Source organism: Ostrinia furnacalis, unplaced genomic scaffold (genome assembly GCF_004193835.3).
Source record: "Ostrinia furnacalis isolate ACB-3 unplaced genomic scaffold, ASM419383v2 OfSCF7583, whole genome shotgun sequence".
In the NCBI taxonomy this organism is placed as follows: domain Eukaryota; kingdom Metazoa; phylum Arthropoda; class Insecta; order Lepidoptera; family Crambidae; genus Ostrinia; species Ostrinia furnacalis.
The window spans coordinates 335,815-355,624 of NW_021137822.1; the positions used below are offsets into that span (position 1 = coordinate 335,815).

The 19,810-nt window shown below is 39.6% G+C and overlaps 2 protein-coding genes across 3 annotated transcripts in view; one reads left to right on the top strand and one right to left on the bottom strand.

Annotated features, from left to right (window-relative positions):
• The window catches only part of LOC114365345 (uncharacterized), a 25,799-nt gene extending 17,005 nt beyond the window's left edge, over positions 1 to 8,794 (bottom strand). The window contains exons 1-7 of one of the 2 annotated variants that reach the window (XM_028321879.1): positions 8,712 to 8,794; positions 7,952 to 8,064; positions 6,873 to 7,036; positions 4,429 to 4,646; positions 3,383 to 3,591; positions 2,673 to 2,775; positions 508 to 722 (exon numbers count right to left, since the gene is read on the bottom strand). In XM_028321879.1, the coding sequence (XP_028177680.1) occupies positions 508 to 722; positions 2,673 to 2,775; positions 3,383 to 3,591; positions 4,429 to 4,646; positions 6,873 to 6,905 (778 nt within the window). In that variant the 5' untranslated portion in view covers positions 6,906 to 7,036; positions 7,952 to 8,064; positions 8,712 to 8,794. Of the gene's footprint in view, positions 1 to 507; positions 723 to 2,672; positions 2,776 to 3,382; positions 3,592 to 4,428; positions 4,647 to 6,872; positions 7,037 to 7,951; positions 8,257 to 8,711 lie in introns of those variants that run through there. The other variant, XM_028321880.1, reaches the window with a different exon arrangement.
• On the top strand, positions 8,763 to 18,121 carry Deaf1 (deformed epidermal autoregulatory factor 1). The gene is made up of 5 exons (XM_028321881.1): positions 8,763 to 9,597; positions 9,699 to 9,947; positions 14,624 to 14,844; positions 15,533 to 15,731; positions 16,250 to 18,121. Exons 1-4 carry the CDS (start codon positions 8,898 to 8,900, stop codon positions 15,722 to 15,724), a joined length of 1,362 nt encoding a protein of 453 aa, XP_028177682.1. The 5' UTR covers positions 8,763 to 8,897; the 3' UTR covers positions 15,725 to 15,731; positions 16,250 to 18,121.
• The last annotated feature ends 1,689 nt before the right edge of the window (positions 18,122 to 19,810 follow it).

The following is a 19,810-nucleotide window of genomic DNA, read 5'->3' on the forward strand; positions in this document are numbered from 1 at the left end:
CGTTTTGGCGACCGTGGCGTGCCCGCCGCGTCGCCGCTCCGCTTGCAATGCGCCAGTGTGGCAAGAAGACACTAAAGGTCTTATGCGAGAATAGAATGCCTAAAAAAATTTTTTTAGTCCGTAATGTTTAATATCAAAAAATATTGGACACATATATTTTTATTTGTCAATCTAACAAATAATTACATAGTTATGGTGCGTTGAAGTTCCGCACGACGTCACAACGTGCGGCACTTTTATGCACGCATTAACGTCACGGGCCTCTTCTTATGAACTTTGGCTCGCTTTATATCTTTAAATTTTCATTAGTTTGAAAAAGTGAAAAATACGTGTAGAGTATTTTTTGATAAGTTAACTGACGGACTAATTAAAACTCTTGCTTTTTGACCCAGGAAACATCCTTATTGGGTAATAGAGCAAATAGTACATTTACAAGGAGCAAATAAAAATGTAAAGAAAAAAAAGGGTCTTAACTACATTTTCCGGAAAGGGAAGGAAAGTACTCACACTGATTCTTCTCCTCCAAAGTCTTCATGATGGTGACGACCTTCTTCGGCGGGAGGGTTTCTTTCTCCTTATCTTTTTTCTTGATGATGGTCTCCTTTTTCGTGAAGCCCATCGTGATGAGCTCCTCACTAGCCTTCTGCACGTTGTTGTCTTTGTTCGCCAGTACGTCCAATATCAACGTCTCCTCCGCCTTGGGGAATATGCTCTTTAGGTACCTGGAATATACACGTTTGTAGAATTAAGGTATGCTTCAAATTGTCGGCCGTTTGGTGTAGTGGTTCAGAACGGACTACTATGCCGAGAGGTCCCGGGTAAGATTCCCGGCCGGGCAGAAATTTAAATGATTTCTGTCACGGGTCTGGGTGTTACTATGTATACATATAATATGTATGTATTTAAAAAAAAAGTATACAGGGTGTTAGGTAAATGGGTATATGAGCCGACAGTAGCCCATGTTAACATGGGCATATAAATGGTATGGTGAAGTCAGAAAATTGATATCTTCATTTTAATTATTTAAATTTTCATACCAATCGGATTTTATAAAATTTATTTTGTAATAAAATTAAAAAAATAAAATGATGATATCAAATTTCTGACTTCGCCATACCATTTATATGACCATTTTAGTTAACATGAGCTAGTGTCGGCTCATATACCCATTTACCTAACACCCTGTATAAGTAGGATATTCGTAGCACCCATAACACAAGCATATTAATTGCTGTGTGAAATTGTCCAAATATTATTATTATTTAAAAAATGGGCCTCTTAAGAAAACTCAGTCACTCAAAGGGCGATTGACCGTGCTATGCTTGTTGCCACCACGTAACCAACATAGCGCGAAGAGCACATGGCTCATGGCATGGGGCACAAAAGTTGTCGAATGGCGACCATGACGTAGCTTATTTCATCATCATCATCAACAGCCCTTTACAGTCCACTGCTGGACTATGAGCCTCCTCCACTATAGTGGAGGGTTTTGCCATAATCCCCACGCTTGGCAGGCGAGTTGGAGATCGCAGTTTAAAAGATTGATATTTTTCAGAGAACGCTGCTGCCCGTTCTCTGTTTGATGTGTAAAGCCTGGTCCGTGAGCACGTAGAATTTTGTCCAATGACCCCAAGCTACCCATCCTTATCGCTCGCGCGTAATTATATTGCTGTCGCGACTGTGCGACGGGCGCCCGCAGTGAGCGTGCGAGTCGCCTCTTACGACACACCCGTGGGAAGAGTAGGGGTTGGTGACAAATGTATTCTACTCTGCCGTCACCACACGGCTTGGCCATGTGAGGGTAAATTAAACTGTTCTTGGGTCCGTTTTGCAAGAGGCGAAGTTTCAAAATCTTGTTAAGAGTAGGCGCACACCGTTGATTTTTCGTCGGCCGATAGTTTAGTCGGGCAGTTGATCAGTATGGGCATGTATGGGAGTGCGCACACTACGCCGATTCGATTTGGCCGATTCTTCATACAAATTAAAATCGGGCACAACTATCGGCCAACTAAAAATCAACGGTGTGCGCCTACTCTCAAGGTCATTGAAGTAATATTACTGTACTTATGTACAGTCGCGGAATGAAAAGGTTCGTCACCTTAGTGTCGGTTTTCACTTGCACTAGGTACTGTATGAGTCAAACCTGCCAACATAACAGTGCAAGAAACAGTGCTGCTAACATTTAAATAAATATGACGTTTGCTATCGAATAAGGTTTTGCTTGTTTATTTTTCTATCCCATCAGTGCAATGCAATGATGACATTGACCAATTGACAATAGTTTTTTTTTATTTAAAAGAAATAATAATGGCAGGTTGAACCAACAAGAAGGTTTTAGTTTATCAATCATAATAATCTTCTTGACAAGATAAATCGTCAAACAACTTTGATCTGAATAATTTTGAACTTTATTGACGAACAGTTAAAGATTATTTTCTCTAACTCGAGATTATTCTGTAACATAGTTTCAAAAGGTAATATGTGCTCGCGATTCGTTGAAGGAATCAATTTGAAAACTGACGAACCTTTTCATTCCGTGACTGTACATAATAACTCAGCCCTAGGACGTCCACTGCTGAACATAGGCTCAGCATCTATAATATCTGTATATGCTCTGCAGCAAAGGACACATAAAACATGTTGATTAAAAAAAAGCTTTATTGCTAGCTCACTTGAGTTTCATCTTCGGCGACTGGTGTCGCGGCGGACCGTCGGATTTGTAAGTGCCGCAGTAGCTTGACGCTCCGGAGGCCGGTCGAAGGAGCGATGGGGAGCCTGTGTACGTAAAAGAGTACTAGTTAAAAAAGGGTTCAAAACCGATGCTCAATACACTGCTTATGATCTTGAACATCAGTAATAAATCAGTATAAAGACTACCTGTAGCACTACTTATTATAAATACCACTGCGTCTCGTAGTTATCAAGCCAGCTAGTATGCGTTGTGTTGACCGTAGCAGCGTATTATATTTGAAAATTTCGACAGGTTTATTCAGTGGAAGTCGCAACGGGAAGTTGCCCGGCAAGCGAAAGACCGTGGGTTCTATTCCCGATTTTTTCCAGTTGTATTGTCGGACGAGCGTCTGGCACGCTGTGACGTCACACAGTCTCACCGTGCGGGCTGCCGGTGAGCGGCGAGTAGTGGCTGGAGCCCTGCATGGAGCCCGAGACGCCCTTGGCCAGCTGCAGCGCCGAGTACACGCCCACAGCGCCTCGCTGCAGGCACGCTGTGACGTCACACTGTCTCACCGTGCGGGCTGCCGGTGAGCGGCGAGTAGTGGCTGGAGCCCTGCATGGAGCCCGAGACGCCCTTGGCCAGCTGCAGCGCCGAGTACACACCCACGGCGCCTCGCTGCAGGCACGCTGTGACGTCACACTGTCTCACCGTGCGGGCTGCCGGTGAGCGGCGAGTAGTGGCTGGAGCCCTGCATGGAGCCCGAGACGCCCTTGGCCAGCTGCAGCGCCGAGTACACACCCACGGCGCCTCGCTGAAGGCGCGCGGCCGACGGAGACATCGTCAGCGGGCCCGGTGTCGTAATAGGGTGCTTCTCCACCTGCAGGGCGCTTATCACCACTGCTTCTCGGTTGTAGTACCTGTAGCGATCGGAGCAACGTCATAGATTCCACCTTCGGCCTGATCAGCACTTACTAAAGCCTGATCCGTGAGCACGTAGAATTTTGTCCAATGACCCCAAGCTACCCATCCTTATCGCTCGCGTGTAATTATGTTGCTGTCGTGCTCGCACACGTACAGTCGCGCCAGCAATAGGTACAATTACGCGCGAGCGATAAGGATGGGTAGCTAGGGGTCATTGGACAAAATTCTACGTGCTCACGGACCAGGCTTTATCAGGTGAGATACAGGCCAAGAGCTTCCTCGTTGTGGATAAAAAAAAAGATATACAACATGTCACAAGGACAGAAGTACTCAATTTTTTTTTTAAAGCATCCATACATTTTAGTTCAGGTATCTTAGCATGAACTCGCTGAATTAAAAGGTCGCGCAGCAAGAGTTGATTGGCGATGAACACAAGCAAAGGTTTATTGTATCTGTACACGCGTATTACAAACTGTCAGACTTAATAATTAATTTTACGGTGACATATTCACAATTAATAACAGTGAGTTAGGAAGGAATGACAAAATCCCAAAATAAGCAAAGTCAAAATAAATAAATAAATAAAACTTTATTTCCGAAAGGTACGCAACAAATAAAAAAAATTCACTGGTATAATTATTAAATCAATTGGATAACTTAAGACTTACTAGCAGTCCCCAAACTAAGTCCCCATAATACAGGATTACCTAGACTTGAGTTTGGAATTTGAATTTTATTCAATGTTGTTCGCGGGTAAAAGTTCGTGAAATTAAACTATGTTAATTATTTTTTTACACAAAATAAAAAGAAAAAACCAGTGAATGTTTGCTTACTTCTTCAATAAGATCTTGATATGCGTCTCGCTGACAGTCGGGAACATGGCGCTGATCTTCGCCACCAGGGCGTCGGTATCGGAGTTGAGTGTGAGCGAATCCTGGAACTTCTCGTTGAGATGCGACACCCGCCCCGGGATGGGGCTGCCTCGGGGAGTGAGGCACAGCGCCCTGCCCAATATTGGGCTTTCGTTGGGCGTGCCGTATGCTCTCCCATCCTGTTACGTGATTTAAACATTTATGTATTAGTGTGTAAAGGCTTCGAAAACAGTGCCGGCGTCACAAGCATGCAACGCTCATCTGCAATCCTATCAAAACTATCGGAATAAGAATTTCTTCATAGTATTCATTAGAGATGAAACGGATATCCGGCAACTATCCGGTAGGCCGGATATCCGGCCTAAATTTACTATCCGGCCGGATACCGGATAGTAACTCACTATCCGGCCGGATACCGGATATTAAAAAACTACGACAATTTCCCTTTAATAAAATGAAATACATTAATCTTTGAGGTAAATATCAATAAAATGGCTTATAATAATGACGGCTTTTATTTAAAGTCCAAAAAGTTACAAAAAAGCCATTCTTCAAAAAGCCTTTCAAAAAACTAATTTCTTTTTTGGGCTATTCACTCTAATGACGAATACATAAATACAGGGTGGCCCAGAAGAAAATTCACTTTTGAAAATTGAAGGAAACTTTAACTATTGCAATTTGAAGGAAAAATGTAATTTATTTTTAAATTTACCTTTATTAAATTACATCGCCCAGGAGATTTCTTTGACGCTTACAACATTCGATCAACATACATCAAAATCTTGAAATGCGTTCGTTAGAATTACCTCGAAACCTATTTTCAATTTTTTGCCGAATGCTCAGCTTCAGTTGCTGCATGTTTGTTGGATTATAAAAGTATACTCTATTCTTAATGTAACACCACAAAAAATAATTTTCTGGAGTGAGATCAGGGCTTCCTGGTGGCCAGGAGATGTCAACCCTGCCTGAAATTATTTTTTTGTGGGAACATGTCTCTTACCATCTAAATGCTCTCATTTGAAGTGTGACACGTAGCCCCATCTTGGTGAAACCAAGTGCTCCGGTCATAGCCTTGCGAATCTTGCAGCTTTAAAAATCAAAAAGCCTTTCAGCCTACCAGTATATCATTCTCAAAAATTAATCATCCTTTCAATGCAACAAACCAATTAAGCAGGGATGAAATCTCACTGCCTCTAAGAAGCGCTAATCTCATTCCAGCAGACTTGTTTTTGCGGGGTTACCTTATGAGCAGAGTATACTCTAATAATCCAAAAACTGCAGCATTCATCCATCCTGAATCCATTTCGAGATAACTCTAACGAAAGTTTTCCAAAATTTTGATGTATGTTGACCGAATGTTGTAAACGTCAAGGGTATCACGTCATGTACGATAAAATTTATAAAAGTAAGTAAATTTTAAAATAAATTGCACTAAATTTCCTTTAAATTGCAATAGGTAAAGTTCTACAAAAATGTACAGTTTTCGTTTCATTGAATTTTCTAAAGTGAATTTTCTTCTGGGCCACCCTGCAGTAAATAATATCTGTTAATGTCTAAATATTGCCAAATAAAAAAGGCGATTTTTTTTTCACTGATGGTTTGATGATGATGCATGCAGTTCAGTCAGATTATGCAGCAAGTAAACTAATTTAATTTTCGCTATTCAATCACACACTCACGATAGCAACCGAAATCGCTCGAATTGATCTGCCCCTTAGACAAGTGGCATAATCTGACATTCTATTCGGACAGATTCGATTTTCGAAAAGTGTGACTAGTCTAGTCTACTAATAGACCCACTGATCGCCTTCGAAGCACCTGTGCGGCGCTAAACTCGTCACGACATGAAACGAGACAATGGGCCAACTATCCGGCCGCCGGATATCCGGCTATCCGGCCTAGCAGCTGGCCGGATATCCGGTATCCGGTATCCGGCCAAACAACTATCCGTTTCATCTCTAGTATTCATCACATGTAGTTACATGGTCAGTAACGCGGCGATAGCTACGTCTTCCATTTATACTTAGCTAGTTTTAAATTATTTTATTTAGGCAGATTTGCTTCGTTTGTTATCACATAAACATTGCCTGTGATATCGATAATGTTGACGTAACAAATAGTACTTATAATCAGTCTATTGTAATGTTGATGCATGGTCATTTTAATAATAATTAAATAATTTATATAGGTATATGCTCATGTCTTTCAGTTTTCATAAAGTTATTTATTTATTGATTATCCAAATCACAGCAGTTTAACAAATCGTTGTACAGCACAGCATGTTATACACATGATTTAGGTAATTAATGTATTTTGTCATTTTTATGTAACAACATAACACAATAATAACTTTACTTATAGGCTAAACAATCACACATTAACACACTAGCGAAGCAAATACTCACAAGGTGTGGCTTAAGCCCTTTCGGGTGAAACATCTTCGGACTGTTCTGGCTCTGGAAGGCATGCTGGAGACGAACTGGGGAGGGGTAAGGGTGCACGTGGTACGGGGAGCCGTGTACCGACTGTAGCAGATCCGATATGCACAGACATGGGTGGACAAACGGTACTGTGAACAATCGTGCTAGTGCGTCACTCGTGGGTGTTTGACTGAAGTTTTGACAATGTGCTGCTCTCATTCAAAGTATATTTTACCCCCTTACTAATAAAAGTTACATGCTTCTTGAACACTGTTTTAAAATGACATTTTCATACACATGAATTAGGTGGTAGGATTTAAACGTCACTTTAAAAGTGTTCAAGAAATAGCCAGGTAATTATAATACTTGACAAAGCTTCCGTCAAACACAGGGAAGCCGTGATAACACAAGGTAATATCAGCATTGTTATGTACTTTGCTCTCCAAGTGCAGCTCTCCGTTGTGGTACACGGGCCAATGGTAACGACTCTTCATGGCTACTGAAATTCAAATCTATCTGTTTATAAACATTTTTCACTGAACTAAGGCTTCTGCATAATCCATAGGATACAAAATACAAATATATTCTTCAATATTCTTCACCTTTTCTATAAAAAAGAAATAAGGATCAAGGTTTGTCCAAATTGATGTATTATTTTGTCTTTACCTTTAAGGCCAATTTAGCAGTATGGTTTGTCTTTTTCTAGCTCGAAGGGGCTGCAATATACTTAGTATCTATTTTATATTATTTTGCACCATTATTCATTTAATATTTAGAAGTACCTAATTGACTAGCTAAAGTAGCTTGATGCATTTTTTTTTAATATTTAAAGAAGATTACAACCATAATGTAGCTTTCCATAGGCAGAGTTTTAAAATATAATCAATTGGTATATATTTCTCAAAATGAAATAATATTAGATCATTACAGTCCACAGATATGGATTAGAGTTACAGCCGGATTATAAGATTGCAGTAGGATTGTCAAACTTATGGTTTGGGTTTGAGACTCAGGAGTGAAGCCTTAGAAGTAAGGTTAAATATTTTATGCACTAGAGACTGTACCTGAGGATGAATGCACTCCAGGGCGATGTGGTGAGCTGCGCTCTGTATAGTCTTGTGTTTAGACCGCAATTCTTCCATTTCAATTAAATTCAGTTCTCAAACACTTGTAAACACTTGAATAACAATGATATGACCGGGTTATTAAATACAATAACTTACATTTTATCCACTAGCAAATGATTCTAATAAACATACTTAAAGAAATTGCACGCGTGGAAATAAATTAACTGAAATTTTCATGTTATTTTGATATTTCCCTCCTATTTTGTTTGGCAACTTTTACGACGAAAAACCACAACATGAAGCTTTTTAGATAACCAACCGAATGCAAAATGTCTAGCATCCTAACAATGCATGAAGTCAAATATGACCTCTTTTAATTGGTAGAGTAATATTGCGTAACTGTCGTTCGGAAAATCAATAGTTCCTGGGTTACGTTCAGAAATACAAATAAATGTATTTTAGGTATTTTATCAGCCAAAACCATTTATTTGTAAATATGTTATATTTTCATTAAAAACTTATTTAAATATGATTTGTATGATAAAAGTGCAGTTATATACCCATTCCTTTTTTTAATAAAAATATTATGAATATTATTTTCATGGATAAAGTGGGGTTGCGTGCGAAAACAAAACGACCTTTGTTAAATAATTAAATTTAATTATTTATCAATATCTTTATATTAGGCGTTTTCATATTTTATCAAACTTGTATCAAACTATCTTTAAATTTTAGCACGTTCGAATTTCGAACTTACCGCCATAACCTCAGCGTACGCGAATGAAATGTTTTCATTTTTCGTCTCTCGATTTAATTATGGCGGATGGTGGCTGAACGTCATTCAATGTGATTTTATGTGTGCTCATTTTGACAATCGGTAGATTTTTGATGTGAGTGGTTGGTGAAAACGGTAGGAGAGCGAGGGGGATCATCAGGCGGACGTATGAGAGCAATGGCTGAGAACAGAAGTTCGGACAACGTCGACATGCCGGACATTGCCGAAGCCGATCCACTGACGGCGGGGGCCGAGCACCCCGATCACGATGCCGAGCGCGCTGACGGCGGGACGGTGCTAGCCACCGGCATCAAAACACCGCGGCTCGCCACCGACTCCGGAGTGGTGACCCTGGTTACGACGGGCACGACGTTCAACGTTATCACCACGGATCACCTGCCGCATTTCAAACCAATGTTGTGCGTGGACAACGGCTTCATATCCGGCGGGCCGGTCCCAGACGACATCAAGGCGGCGCATATTGTGATTCAGAAGCCAACTTCGCCTGCGGGGTCGGTTCAAGAGGATGGAGCACCCACACAGACCTCTCCTGCTACCCGCACGGTCAGCGCTAGAACCTGGGCCGAGACTGCTAACATGCCAGTACTTCCTGTCCGCTGTAAAAATATATCCGCTGAACTTCACAAGCAGAGATTTGGCTCCGGTGGCCGGGGGAGGTGCATAAAGTATGGCATGGTTTGGTACACCCCTAGTGAGTTTGAAGCTCTCTGTGGGAGAGCTTCTAGCAAAGATTGGAAGAGGTCTATTAGATTTGGAGGGAGAAGTATTCAGACATTGATTGATGAGGGCATCCTGACACCACATGCTACAAGTTGCACCTGTGGAGCTTGCTGTGATGATCAGTCTGGTGAGTTATCTTCAATGTTGTTTGTAATTTTTATTTTAAATACTGACCTACCATGTTTAAATTTAATATTTTATGTAATATTAAAAGTTTCCTTTATTCAGCCATGGGTCCCATACGCCTCTTCACACCATACAAAAGAAAGCGGAAAACTGCACAGGAAATGGAGGAGAAGAGACCCAAAGTAAAGCAAGAGAGCAGTATAACTGAGAGTGAAGTTGACAATATACATCAGACCAGCAGCAACAGCCATTCGAAGGAAGCCTGGCAGACAATCACCGAGGGATTAGATGGCAGCACCGAATACCACTTGTTGGAGACACAGGAGCCAGCAAAGCTGGATCACGCCACTCGTAAGTATTTCGATGTTTTCAATTTATATGTAATCACTTTGCAACTGCATCTTCTCAAGATAAAACTCCCAATTTGAGTAAAATAGGTAGGTAACATAAAGTTATAATTTTTTTAAACTGCACTATCTGCTTAACACATGTATTTAAGAACATTACTATGAGGCCTCACAGTGCGCGTGGACGCACAGGGTGACACACGAACCAATCACAGAGCTCTATTCAACGCTGTGCGTTTGATTTGCTGCTTCACTTAAGCAAGCATCGTTTGTGAATACGGGAGTAAGTGTCGTTAGATAATGATGGTTGATATTTTCCTCTGTGCACATTGCATTCATTCAGAAGACCATTAGTATTGAGTAGCTGTAACTAGAATAAAATTCCAACTGGAAGTCCCTAAATAGTTTGTTATGGATATCTGTGCCATGCCATAATTTCAGTTGCCACATAGAATTTCGGATGTTAGGCTGTAAGCAAGGGTCATGTGGGTTGTCAGACATGTGGATGGTTAGTACATAATATCATGACTTCTACTGATTATCAATGCCTAAAGAGCATACTGACAAAAATGCTTTATCACCAATTTAGCAATTGCAACTTGTTATCCTACTTTAATATTATAAATGCGAAAGTTTGGATGTCTGTTACTCTTTCACGCAAAAACTACTGAACTGATTTTGATGAAACTTTACAGTATTATTGTTTATAACCCAGAATAACATAGGCTATAATTAATGACGACCTGTGACAAACTAAATTTCACGCGGGTGCAACCGCGGGCAAAAGCTAGTTAAAAAATAAATAATTTCCGAGTACTGTCCACGGGCCAGAAGACGTAGTGAGGGCAGGGCGGCAGGCCGACGATCTGGTGAAGGTCGCGGGAGGTGCCTGCTGGATCACTGGAAATCCTTGGGTAGGCCTATGTCCAGCAGTTAATTTCGTTGTGGGTTCAATGCTGTAGATCCTCGCTACACAGGAGTTGCAGTGGTGGTAACGAGAGGGGAAATAGTCCCATTTATTCAGCAGTGTACGTAAATTATCTGAAACGAATGAAATAAATTTCGTAACCATTAAAATATTACAATACAAAACAACAATACTGATAAAGTTGACTATATTATCTACTAGCTGACCCGGCGAACTTCGTACCGCCTTAGCGTAGAGATTTTCTTAATATTTTTTTCCGTAAGAACCATCCTTGGACTTCCACAAACATTAAAAAAAAAGAATTATCGAAATCGGTTCAGCCGTTCACACGTGATGCCATGACAACGCGAAACGGGTTTCATTTTTATATATATAGAAGAGAAAGTTTTGTATTTAAACATGATTCAAAGAGTGTTAAGGGTATGAGCTTATGTTACTAGATAAAGGTCTGTTTTTGCTTTCGCTCGCTTTACTTATGACAGTTGACACGTTATTATTAACTCAACGCGTTATCACGGAGAATGCAGGGCGCAGAGATACGGGCGATCACTACTCACTACATTGCGAATTCATAATATTATTTTGAAAGTTAGATTGAAAATTGACGGCTGACGCATGAACGTGCTCACTGTTTAATACATAGGTCCGATTGCTCAAGACCTAATAAATGCGCATGAATTACATACTAAACATTTCAACTTCAATCTATCGTTGTCACCTGAAATGGACTGACAAACACTGGATTATATCATTCGGTTGTTGTTGTTCTATTAGAAAGAAAGAAAGAAAGAAAGTTACTATTGCACTTTCATTTCTATGAATGTTAAGTTTTTCCAAAAAATAGCTCGTGTCGATTAATCAGGCTCTCATCGACCCTGTCTTTTGCTCGTGCGGAATTGTGGTGGGCTGGGTAAGTGATTAGGTTGTACCAGCTCTTAGGTCTATAACTAGCCTTTACGAAATTAATTCTAAAGCTGTTTTGATATTTTATTCAACTCTTGTCATAAAAGTCTAGTATATTCGTCGAAGACGCTTTAGACCTCTGACCCATGGATCTAGCTGAAACGCGATTGATCAGGTTATCTCCCAATAAACATAATATATGAATTTTGCATGACTAAGAAAATTTAATTCAAATGTTATCACCACATGCAGCTGTTGCGACATGCGAGTTTTATTTCGTAATATGTAATTATAATAATACTTATTTATACACTAAAATAAGCTTTTAAGATGTTAGTCTTCAGCGGTAGCCAAGCGAAAGCTATTTTTCGTAAGATGGCTCACAAAATTGTAATTACAAATTAGTTACAATCAATGACAGCTACCGATTGTCGGGTCGACTTTATAAACTGTTTCCGTGCTTTGGAGAAACTAACCAACATTCGCATCGTTTTTATTGGGGCACCTGTGAATGGAGACCCTTCCATGGCTGTGACCTCGGCCATCGCAACCCACGGGATAGAAAATGCATCAAACATTGTGCTTATATATTGCATTTTATTTCATTGCTCTTGCGAATAGCCACCTTTGTTCAAATGCGACTTGTTATTGTTAATTAATCTACTTTTTTATGTAGCTGACGTATGGCTTAAGCGAATAATATTTTGATTTATGCATTTATGCGAATGAACTTATGACCTATGGTACTATGGCTGGAGAATCACGTACTTACCAGAATTAAGAACGATCTATTCGAATAGTTTACCTGCTCTTCTATGCCACTGCCACCATTAATAGAACCAACTTTTTTATATTTAGTTGGTCTACAAAATATTTTTATCCTTGTTAGAAAGAAAAGAAACCATTGGCAAAAAACTTTTCGTAATTTTCCTGACTGAATCCTGAATGTTCCTAAAATATCTTTAAAAGTTTGGGAAAACCTAATAAAGACAACGTTTTCCTCTTATACAACGGCGAATGTACAACCCTCACTGGTACTAAGTACCTCAAAATATGTAAATCATTGTAGGAACGGTAATGTACCTGTCTTTGGATCTACTGTATAGTATGAATACTGTACTGTTCTGATACTGAAAACTTATTGTCGACCAACGGATGAATCTGGAGTACTTAAGCTTATTTGTTATACATACATTATAGACTAACTAATTGGTAGTTAAATGAGCACATTATAGCGAAAAATATTACTACGCGAGATAGCGATTACAATTATTTGCATAAATATTGTGCCGAATTGTTTTTGCCATTTCTATCGCTGCGCGCCACGCCCTATTTACGAGTTATGCTTTGCGAGAGATATAGTTATATGCTACGCTCTTGTTTCACACTTGATGAGCTGAGCGTTACCTGTAAATCGATAGATGCACTCTGGTACATACAATATACATGTATGGTGTAGTACATAACATGTGCGGCGCCCGTTACTGCTGGAAGGAGCATTTGATTTATAAATTGATATTTAGGATTCCTTTAAAACTATTATGATGTTATTCTTGCATTAACATTACAAGTATTTAATCAAAATTTAAATTATCTTTATTTATATCTTAGACTAATTGAATTGGTACTTACAAATTGCCAAATGCTCTTCAGGAGGCATGTATAATGTCTCATTCTTTTTTGCCCTACTACTATTAATGTATTGCAGATTACTTTGAGCTTTTGGGAAACTTAAATTCAGGATATACAAGACCAATAATATCAACATCTCAAAAGAAAAACCTTTTTTTGTTTCAAAATCATTCATGGAAAGTTGTATTATTAAGCTTTACGAAATATTGCTTATAAATGGGGTAAAGTTCGTTCTTGGCTGACACCACGCGTAATATCTCTGCGCATCCTCTTGAACCTGTTCTTATTTCGAACCATTGTTGAGAATCTCTTCATTAAATCTATTTTGTCGAGTCTAACTATGTGTACTTAAGTATCTACTAACAAAACTCGATTGTCAACTGTAGTATATATATACCTAATAAATAAATAACAATCTTCCTAGACCCTGTTTTAGGTACACTAGTAAGTCAACTCTATCTTGGCATAGGTAGAAAATAATGTGACTATCGGTCGTCCTTTTGGTTTCACAGATTTTTTTCTTGTTTTTTGTGGAGAACAATAAAAGTGTTTATATTTATATTCTTCAGAAAATTATTCATTGGTGCATTCAAAATGACACAAATGATTGTTTTCGAAGAAAACTCCCTCGTGTGGAGTTAACTCATGGGCTTGCAAATGAGATTGATGTGGACATGGACGTGCATCAATCCTTGTGAATAATAACCATTTGTATAATCACATCCTCTGCAATCTTTTTATCATTCGACAATGTAAACGATTCTTACTTTTTCAGCCGCATTGTGTTTGTGGCATGTTGTTGTGAGTCGCTGTTCCTTGGTCGGCACGCATAATGCAACTTGCAAAATTCTTACATTACAAACAACTTAGTCCTTCATTACTGGACCGTTGTTCGCATCTATGGTGGTTTGAGTCCAGAACATAAAATATCCACCCATAAGGTGGACCTACGAACTCATAAAGGTAGCTGGAAGGCGCTGTACCAACCTATTTAATATGGAAATCATTGGGGGAGGCCTATGTTCAGCAGTGTGGCTTCTCCTGTGGCTGAAATGATGATGATGCTGATGGCTAAATTATCCTACTACAAGATTACTACTACGAGTATATCCAATATCTTAATGTAACGACAGTCTTCACCGTTCGCCTCTTCACTCGGTCCACGAACAACGTTACGTCCAACATGTCCTAAAGTATCAATATTTTTTGTTCCCCAGCGCTGCCCGACATCAACGGCGTGATGAAGCGGCTGGACGACATCGGACAGACGCTGGTGCGGCTGGCGGGCGAGTTGAAGCAGTGCGCGGAGGACGTGCGCGTCGTGCACGCGCGCCTCGAGCACGAGCGCGCTTCCGCACTACTGGCCGCCAGCGTGGACGTGCAGGTGGAGGCCGAGCAGGTGTCGCTGCAGACCGTCGACGACTCCGAGGCCAAGAAGGTAGCGTGTGACGTCACAGCGTGCGCGCGTGCCTCGAGCACGAGCGCGCCTCCGCACTACTGGCCGCCAGCGTGGACGTGCAGGTGGAGGCCGAGCAGGTGTCGCTGCAGACCGTCGACGACTCCGAGGCCAAGAAGGTAGCGTGTGACGTCACAGCGTGCGCGCGCGCCTCGAGCACGAGCGCGCCTCCGCGCTGCTGGCCGCCAGCGTGGACGTGCAAAATAAGCAACGCCTAAGGGCGCTTTCAACTTAGACGTTTCGTGCCGGACGTTTGCCGCGCGCTTACCGTGCAGCTAAGAACTCACGGCGCGATTTTCACCCGCGGCCGCGGCGATTGCGCAGCTTCTGTAGAATGCAGATACTTATGTAAAAACTAATGCACAACTCACGACGCGGTTTTCGCCCGCAGCGTGTGCGATTGTATGCGGGTCCCGCGGCACCGGCGGGCGACTAGTAGAATCGCGCGGGCCGCGGTAACCGCAGCCTCGGTGGACGACCATTTTGTACCAGTGACTTAGCGCGCGGTGCGATTTTCGTCGCGCCCGCGGCGGCCACTTTATTTTGACGTCAGCAGTTGTCATACAATTTACCACATGCGGCCAAATCGCACCTATTAAAGCTACATAAGATGCCAACAAACACTGTAAACTTGTACCCATTATAACCAAACCAAAATGTCACCTTTCAGTGCGCGAACTGCAACCGCGAGGCGTCCGCCGAGTGTTCGCTGTGCCGGCGCACGCCGTACTGCTCGACCTACTGCCAGAAGAAGGACTGGGCCACGCACCAGATCGAGTGCCTACGCACAGTGCCCACCATCCACGCCGACACGCAGCAGCATCAGTCCATCATGCTCATCGTGGAGAGCCAGCATCAATAGTATACGGGTCAGTGCTAGCTCTAACTTTACCCACAGCAGGCCTGTTCATCTCCCCGAGTAGGCATTGAAATCTTCTTCTAGGAGAAACTGACTCACAACATATCAACGCACAGCCTAAACGGCTAAACGTAGGCACTTGAAATTTGGAAGGGACGAAGCTTAGGTACCGTAGAGGTGCATTAAGAAAGGAATTCCCGTAATTCCCACGGGAACTTAGCGGAAAAAGCCTTTTGTATGAAAAATCTAAACCGCTTAAGTTAGACGCTTGAAATTTGGCATGCAGGTACTTTAGTAAACTTAAAGCTTAGTTACAACAGGATATTGCAAAATTCCCACGGGAACGGGAGTTAGCGGGAAAAAACATTTGTATGAAAAAATCTAAACCGCGTAAGATAGATGAAGGGGGCAAAACGGGATCCACGCGTACGAAGTCGCGGGCGGCCGCTAGTCGTAAGATAAGACCTCGTTTCTCATCGTAGCTGATTCCATTAAATATGTTTTTAAAATCCTTTTTCTCTATTCCAGTTCTTCCTGCCGTGCAAATAGTGGAGGAAACTGAAGGCGACAGCAGCATGGCAGAGAAGTTTAACGAGTAAAGTCGGGAGTCGTCGCACTACTGTTAGCATGGACTCGAGTAAGTCCTGTATTTTGTTATGAAACTTGGATAAACCGTCTGTTTGGGCTGGCACATGCTAATAAAGCTAGTTATTCAAAACCAGCACAGTGTTTATTAAGCTTTGCGTTTTTTAAATATTTTCTAACAGCGAATGTGGTGGGCGAAAGCATATTTTTTGGGTAATTTTAAGGTTCAACAATTTTCTATGTTATTTTATTGTTTGCGAATTGGGTCAAGTTTGTTTTTTATTTATAATGATTGGTTAATTTATTGTACTTTGTGGCTCATTATGGTTGTTTTTAATATGTTCACCAGTCACTTGTTATGGAATATCTTGGCTTTGTAATGCATTCAGCACTTTTCTGGTTTTGAAACACCAGCCCAAACACAAGATTTAAGATACAGCAATTGCCATATGGAAGGCTGTAACGTGTGTCCCAATGATGATATGACAAGCGTTTACATTTACATGTTATTCGCCGGCCAACGCCCGTGTATGTATCAAATAAATAACATACAGCTCACCGCAAACAAAGTTCGGACTATTCCGGCCTAGCACAAAGCTCTTATGTTTTCAAAACTCAGATAAATAAAATAAGATCTGAGATAAATTATTGTTAACATGACCTGTTTTGTATTTAAGACATTTTCGTTTGAAGTGAGGTCGAGTGAAGGAAGCATTTTTTGAATGTGTAACATTTGCCAAATAAACTATTGATTCGTGATTTGTTTCCTCAAATCGACCTCACCTTAGTAATTTCAGTAATTTCATTATCATACTGATATTATCTCAATAAATTAATTAAAAAATCCTTGAAAGTGTACTGATCTTTTGATCTCTCTAATGATGTAATTAGAAATCACAAGTTTGTATGTTATAGATTAGCACATGGTGCATAATTTAAAACATCGTACGATCATAAATAGTCAAGCAGTTAATTTTACAAACTGGGTCGCTTTAGCTCTATCATGTGTAATTCCAAATATTAATTAAGAATGCACACTCAAGTGAGACTAGGATTGTTAATGCGAAAAACCTTTATATTGCACAACATTTTATCCAATAAATGAGCGAAATGAGATGAGAATTAGTTCCTGACGTCATTTGCTTGTGGCGCAGGAGTAAACAGTGACCAATAGGTAAAAGGTGCACTATTGTATTCTTCTAGCCATTGTAAAGGCGATATTTAACTATTGCACGAATAATATCTGTCTTTATAAGTAATTATGTATTTAATATAATCAATATTTTCTTGTTGAGTGTGTATATGGTTTATTCGTTATGATTGGACAGTTCGTGGATTTACGATAATATGTGATAGCGATATGCATATTATTATTATAAGAACGGTATGATGCACCAAAATTACGAATAAAGATACTGACAGAAATACAGGGTGTCCCATAACGAGCGTTCCAAACTTAGGGAGAAGATAGACTACCTTGACTAACATGACCTTCTACGAGACATTAACCTTTTCAGCGCTACAAATACAAATGCCTTAGTAAAAGTTTCACAGTTTTCTTTTATATCTTGCAGCTGTGTACAAATAAGCAGATATTGAAAATTTTAAAAAAGAGTGAGTGGGTGCCATTTTAGTTCAGAAAGTACTCGATTCGTGCACATTTTCTGTATAATTGTAAACTGTGTATTTTTAACTAATTTTTTTTTCTATATCTCTGAAATGGTGATACATTTACTAGTATTTTTTTGTCTAGGATGGTCATACATTAGTCTATTTTCTCCTTTAGCTTGACACGGTCTCTATGGGACATCCTGTACAATATTAATACAGGGTGGAAACGTTAAGTGATCTCACTCGATTATTTCTTAACTATACAAGATATTAAAAAACTGTTTACTGATCCTGAAAGTGCTTAATGAGCTCTTTCAAACGGTACCAATAATAAGTTACAGAATAAACTGGATCTATCTGAAAATTCAATGTTTCCAGCTTCCATACTAAATGTATGCCAGACACACAATATTAGAAGTGTAATTTTTTTAATTTAATAATAAATACTTAAAATAAACTCGTAAATTGTATTCTTATTTTAAATTATTAATGAAAAACATTGGTTTTAGGCTTTACTTGCTATAATATTGTCAAGAGATGAGTGTCATGACTGTGGTAGTACTAAATGTATGGAAGAAGGAAACATTGAATTTTTGGTTAGATCCAGTTTATTCTGTAACCTATTATTGATACCATTGGATAGAGCTTGTGAAGCACTTTTAGAATCAGTAATCAGTTTTACGATATCATATTATGTAGTTTTTAAAATAATGTGACTTTACCAAATGTATGGAAGCTGGAAACATTGAAGTTTCGGATAGATCCAGTTTATTCTGTAACCTATTATTAATACCGTTTGATAGAGCTCATGAAGCACTTTCTGGATCAATAACCAGTTTATTGATATCTTGTATAGTTTAGAAATAATCGAGTGAGATCACTTATCGTTTCCACCCTGTATATGTGGCGATCCTTTGGTTTACAATGCGATCGCCGGCTGCGCGTCGTCCAGACAATTTTCAGATTTATTATACAATACTTAGAAAATACAGTTAAATAGTCGCGTAAGGCTTTTTTATCAAATCTCTTTTAACTACCTTTTGTCATGTTAACCTACCTTCAAATCGTATATAAATGTTGTATGTTCTATTTGAAGAATATGCTAAATCAAAATAAAAAGATTGCTATACTTTCCGTTATATGCCATAAATAGATATCAATTTTCATGTTTTGGATTTCTAAGTGTTGAATCGTTGAAACCGTTGTGTTGCATTAGATAAATTTTTGATGAGCTCACAAGTAAGATACATCACATTATACATTGTTCTCCACTTGTAAATGAGCTTTTCAAGGGATTATTATACTTAGAAGATTATGTTGAATTACATTGGGGTGTATCGCTTGAACAAAGTATTCCCAGGCCAAGAGAGTTCGTACAACTTCATATTAATGGTGTTATATTAAAGCAACCATTAGAATGAATTAATGTTAAATAACTAAAGCAGGGTGCAAGGGACAGACTGGCAAATACTTCAAACGTGAACTCAGGTTATTATTATTTTCCTGGATATTGTATTGTATAATGTATAGTCATCATAAAATAAGAGTTTGACAAAAACAACATTACGAGATAAACAACATAAATTTCGAGAAATATATTTTTTCAAACAAAGAACATGAGTCATGCTTCACTGTTTTAGTGTTTGTTAACCTGTCCCTGAACTCCTTGATTGTTATAGTTCTCCAAATAGATTCCAGTATAAGCAATAAATTTAAACTTAGCGAAGTGCAGTAATATAACATTTTTATCAACACTAGTGTGTTTTCTCATATAAACACCAAACAAAGTGTATTAAACAAAAAAAAGTAAAATATTTTATTCTTCGAGATATTTCACTATTTTGTAAAAATTTTGTATTTTAGAAAAATTAAATATCTCGTGTAACGTAAATT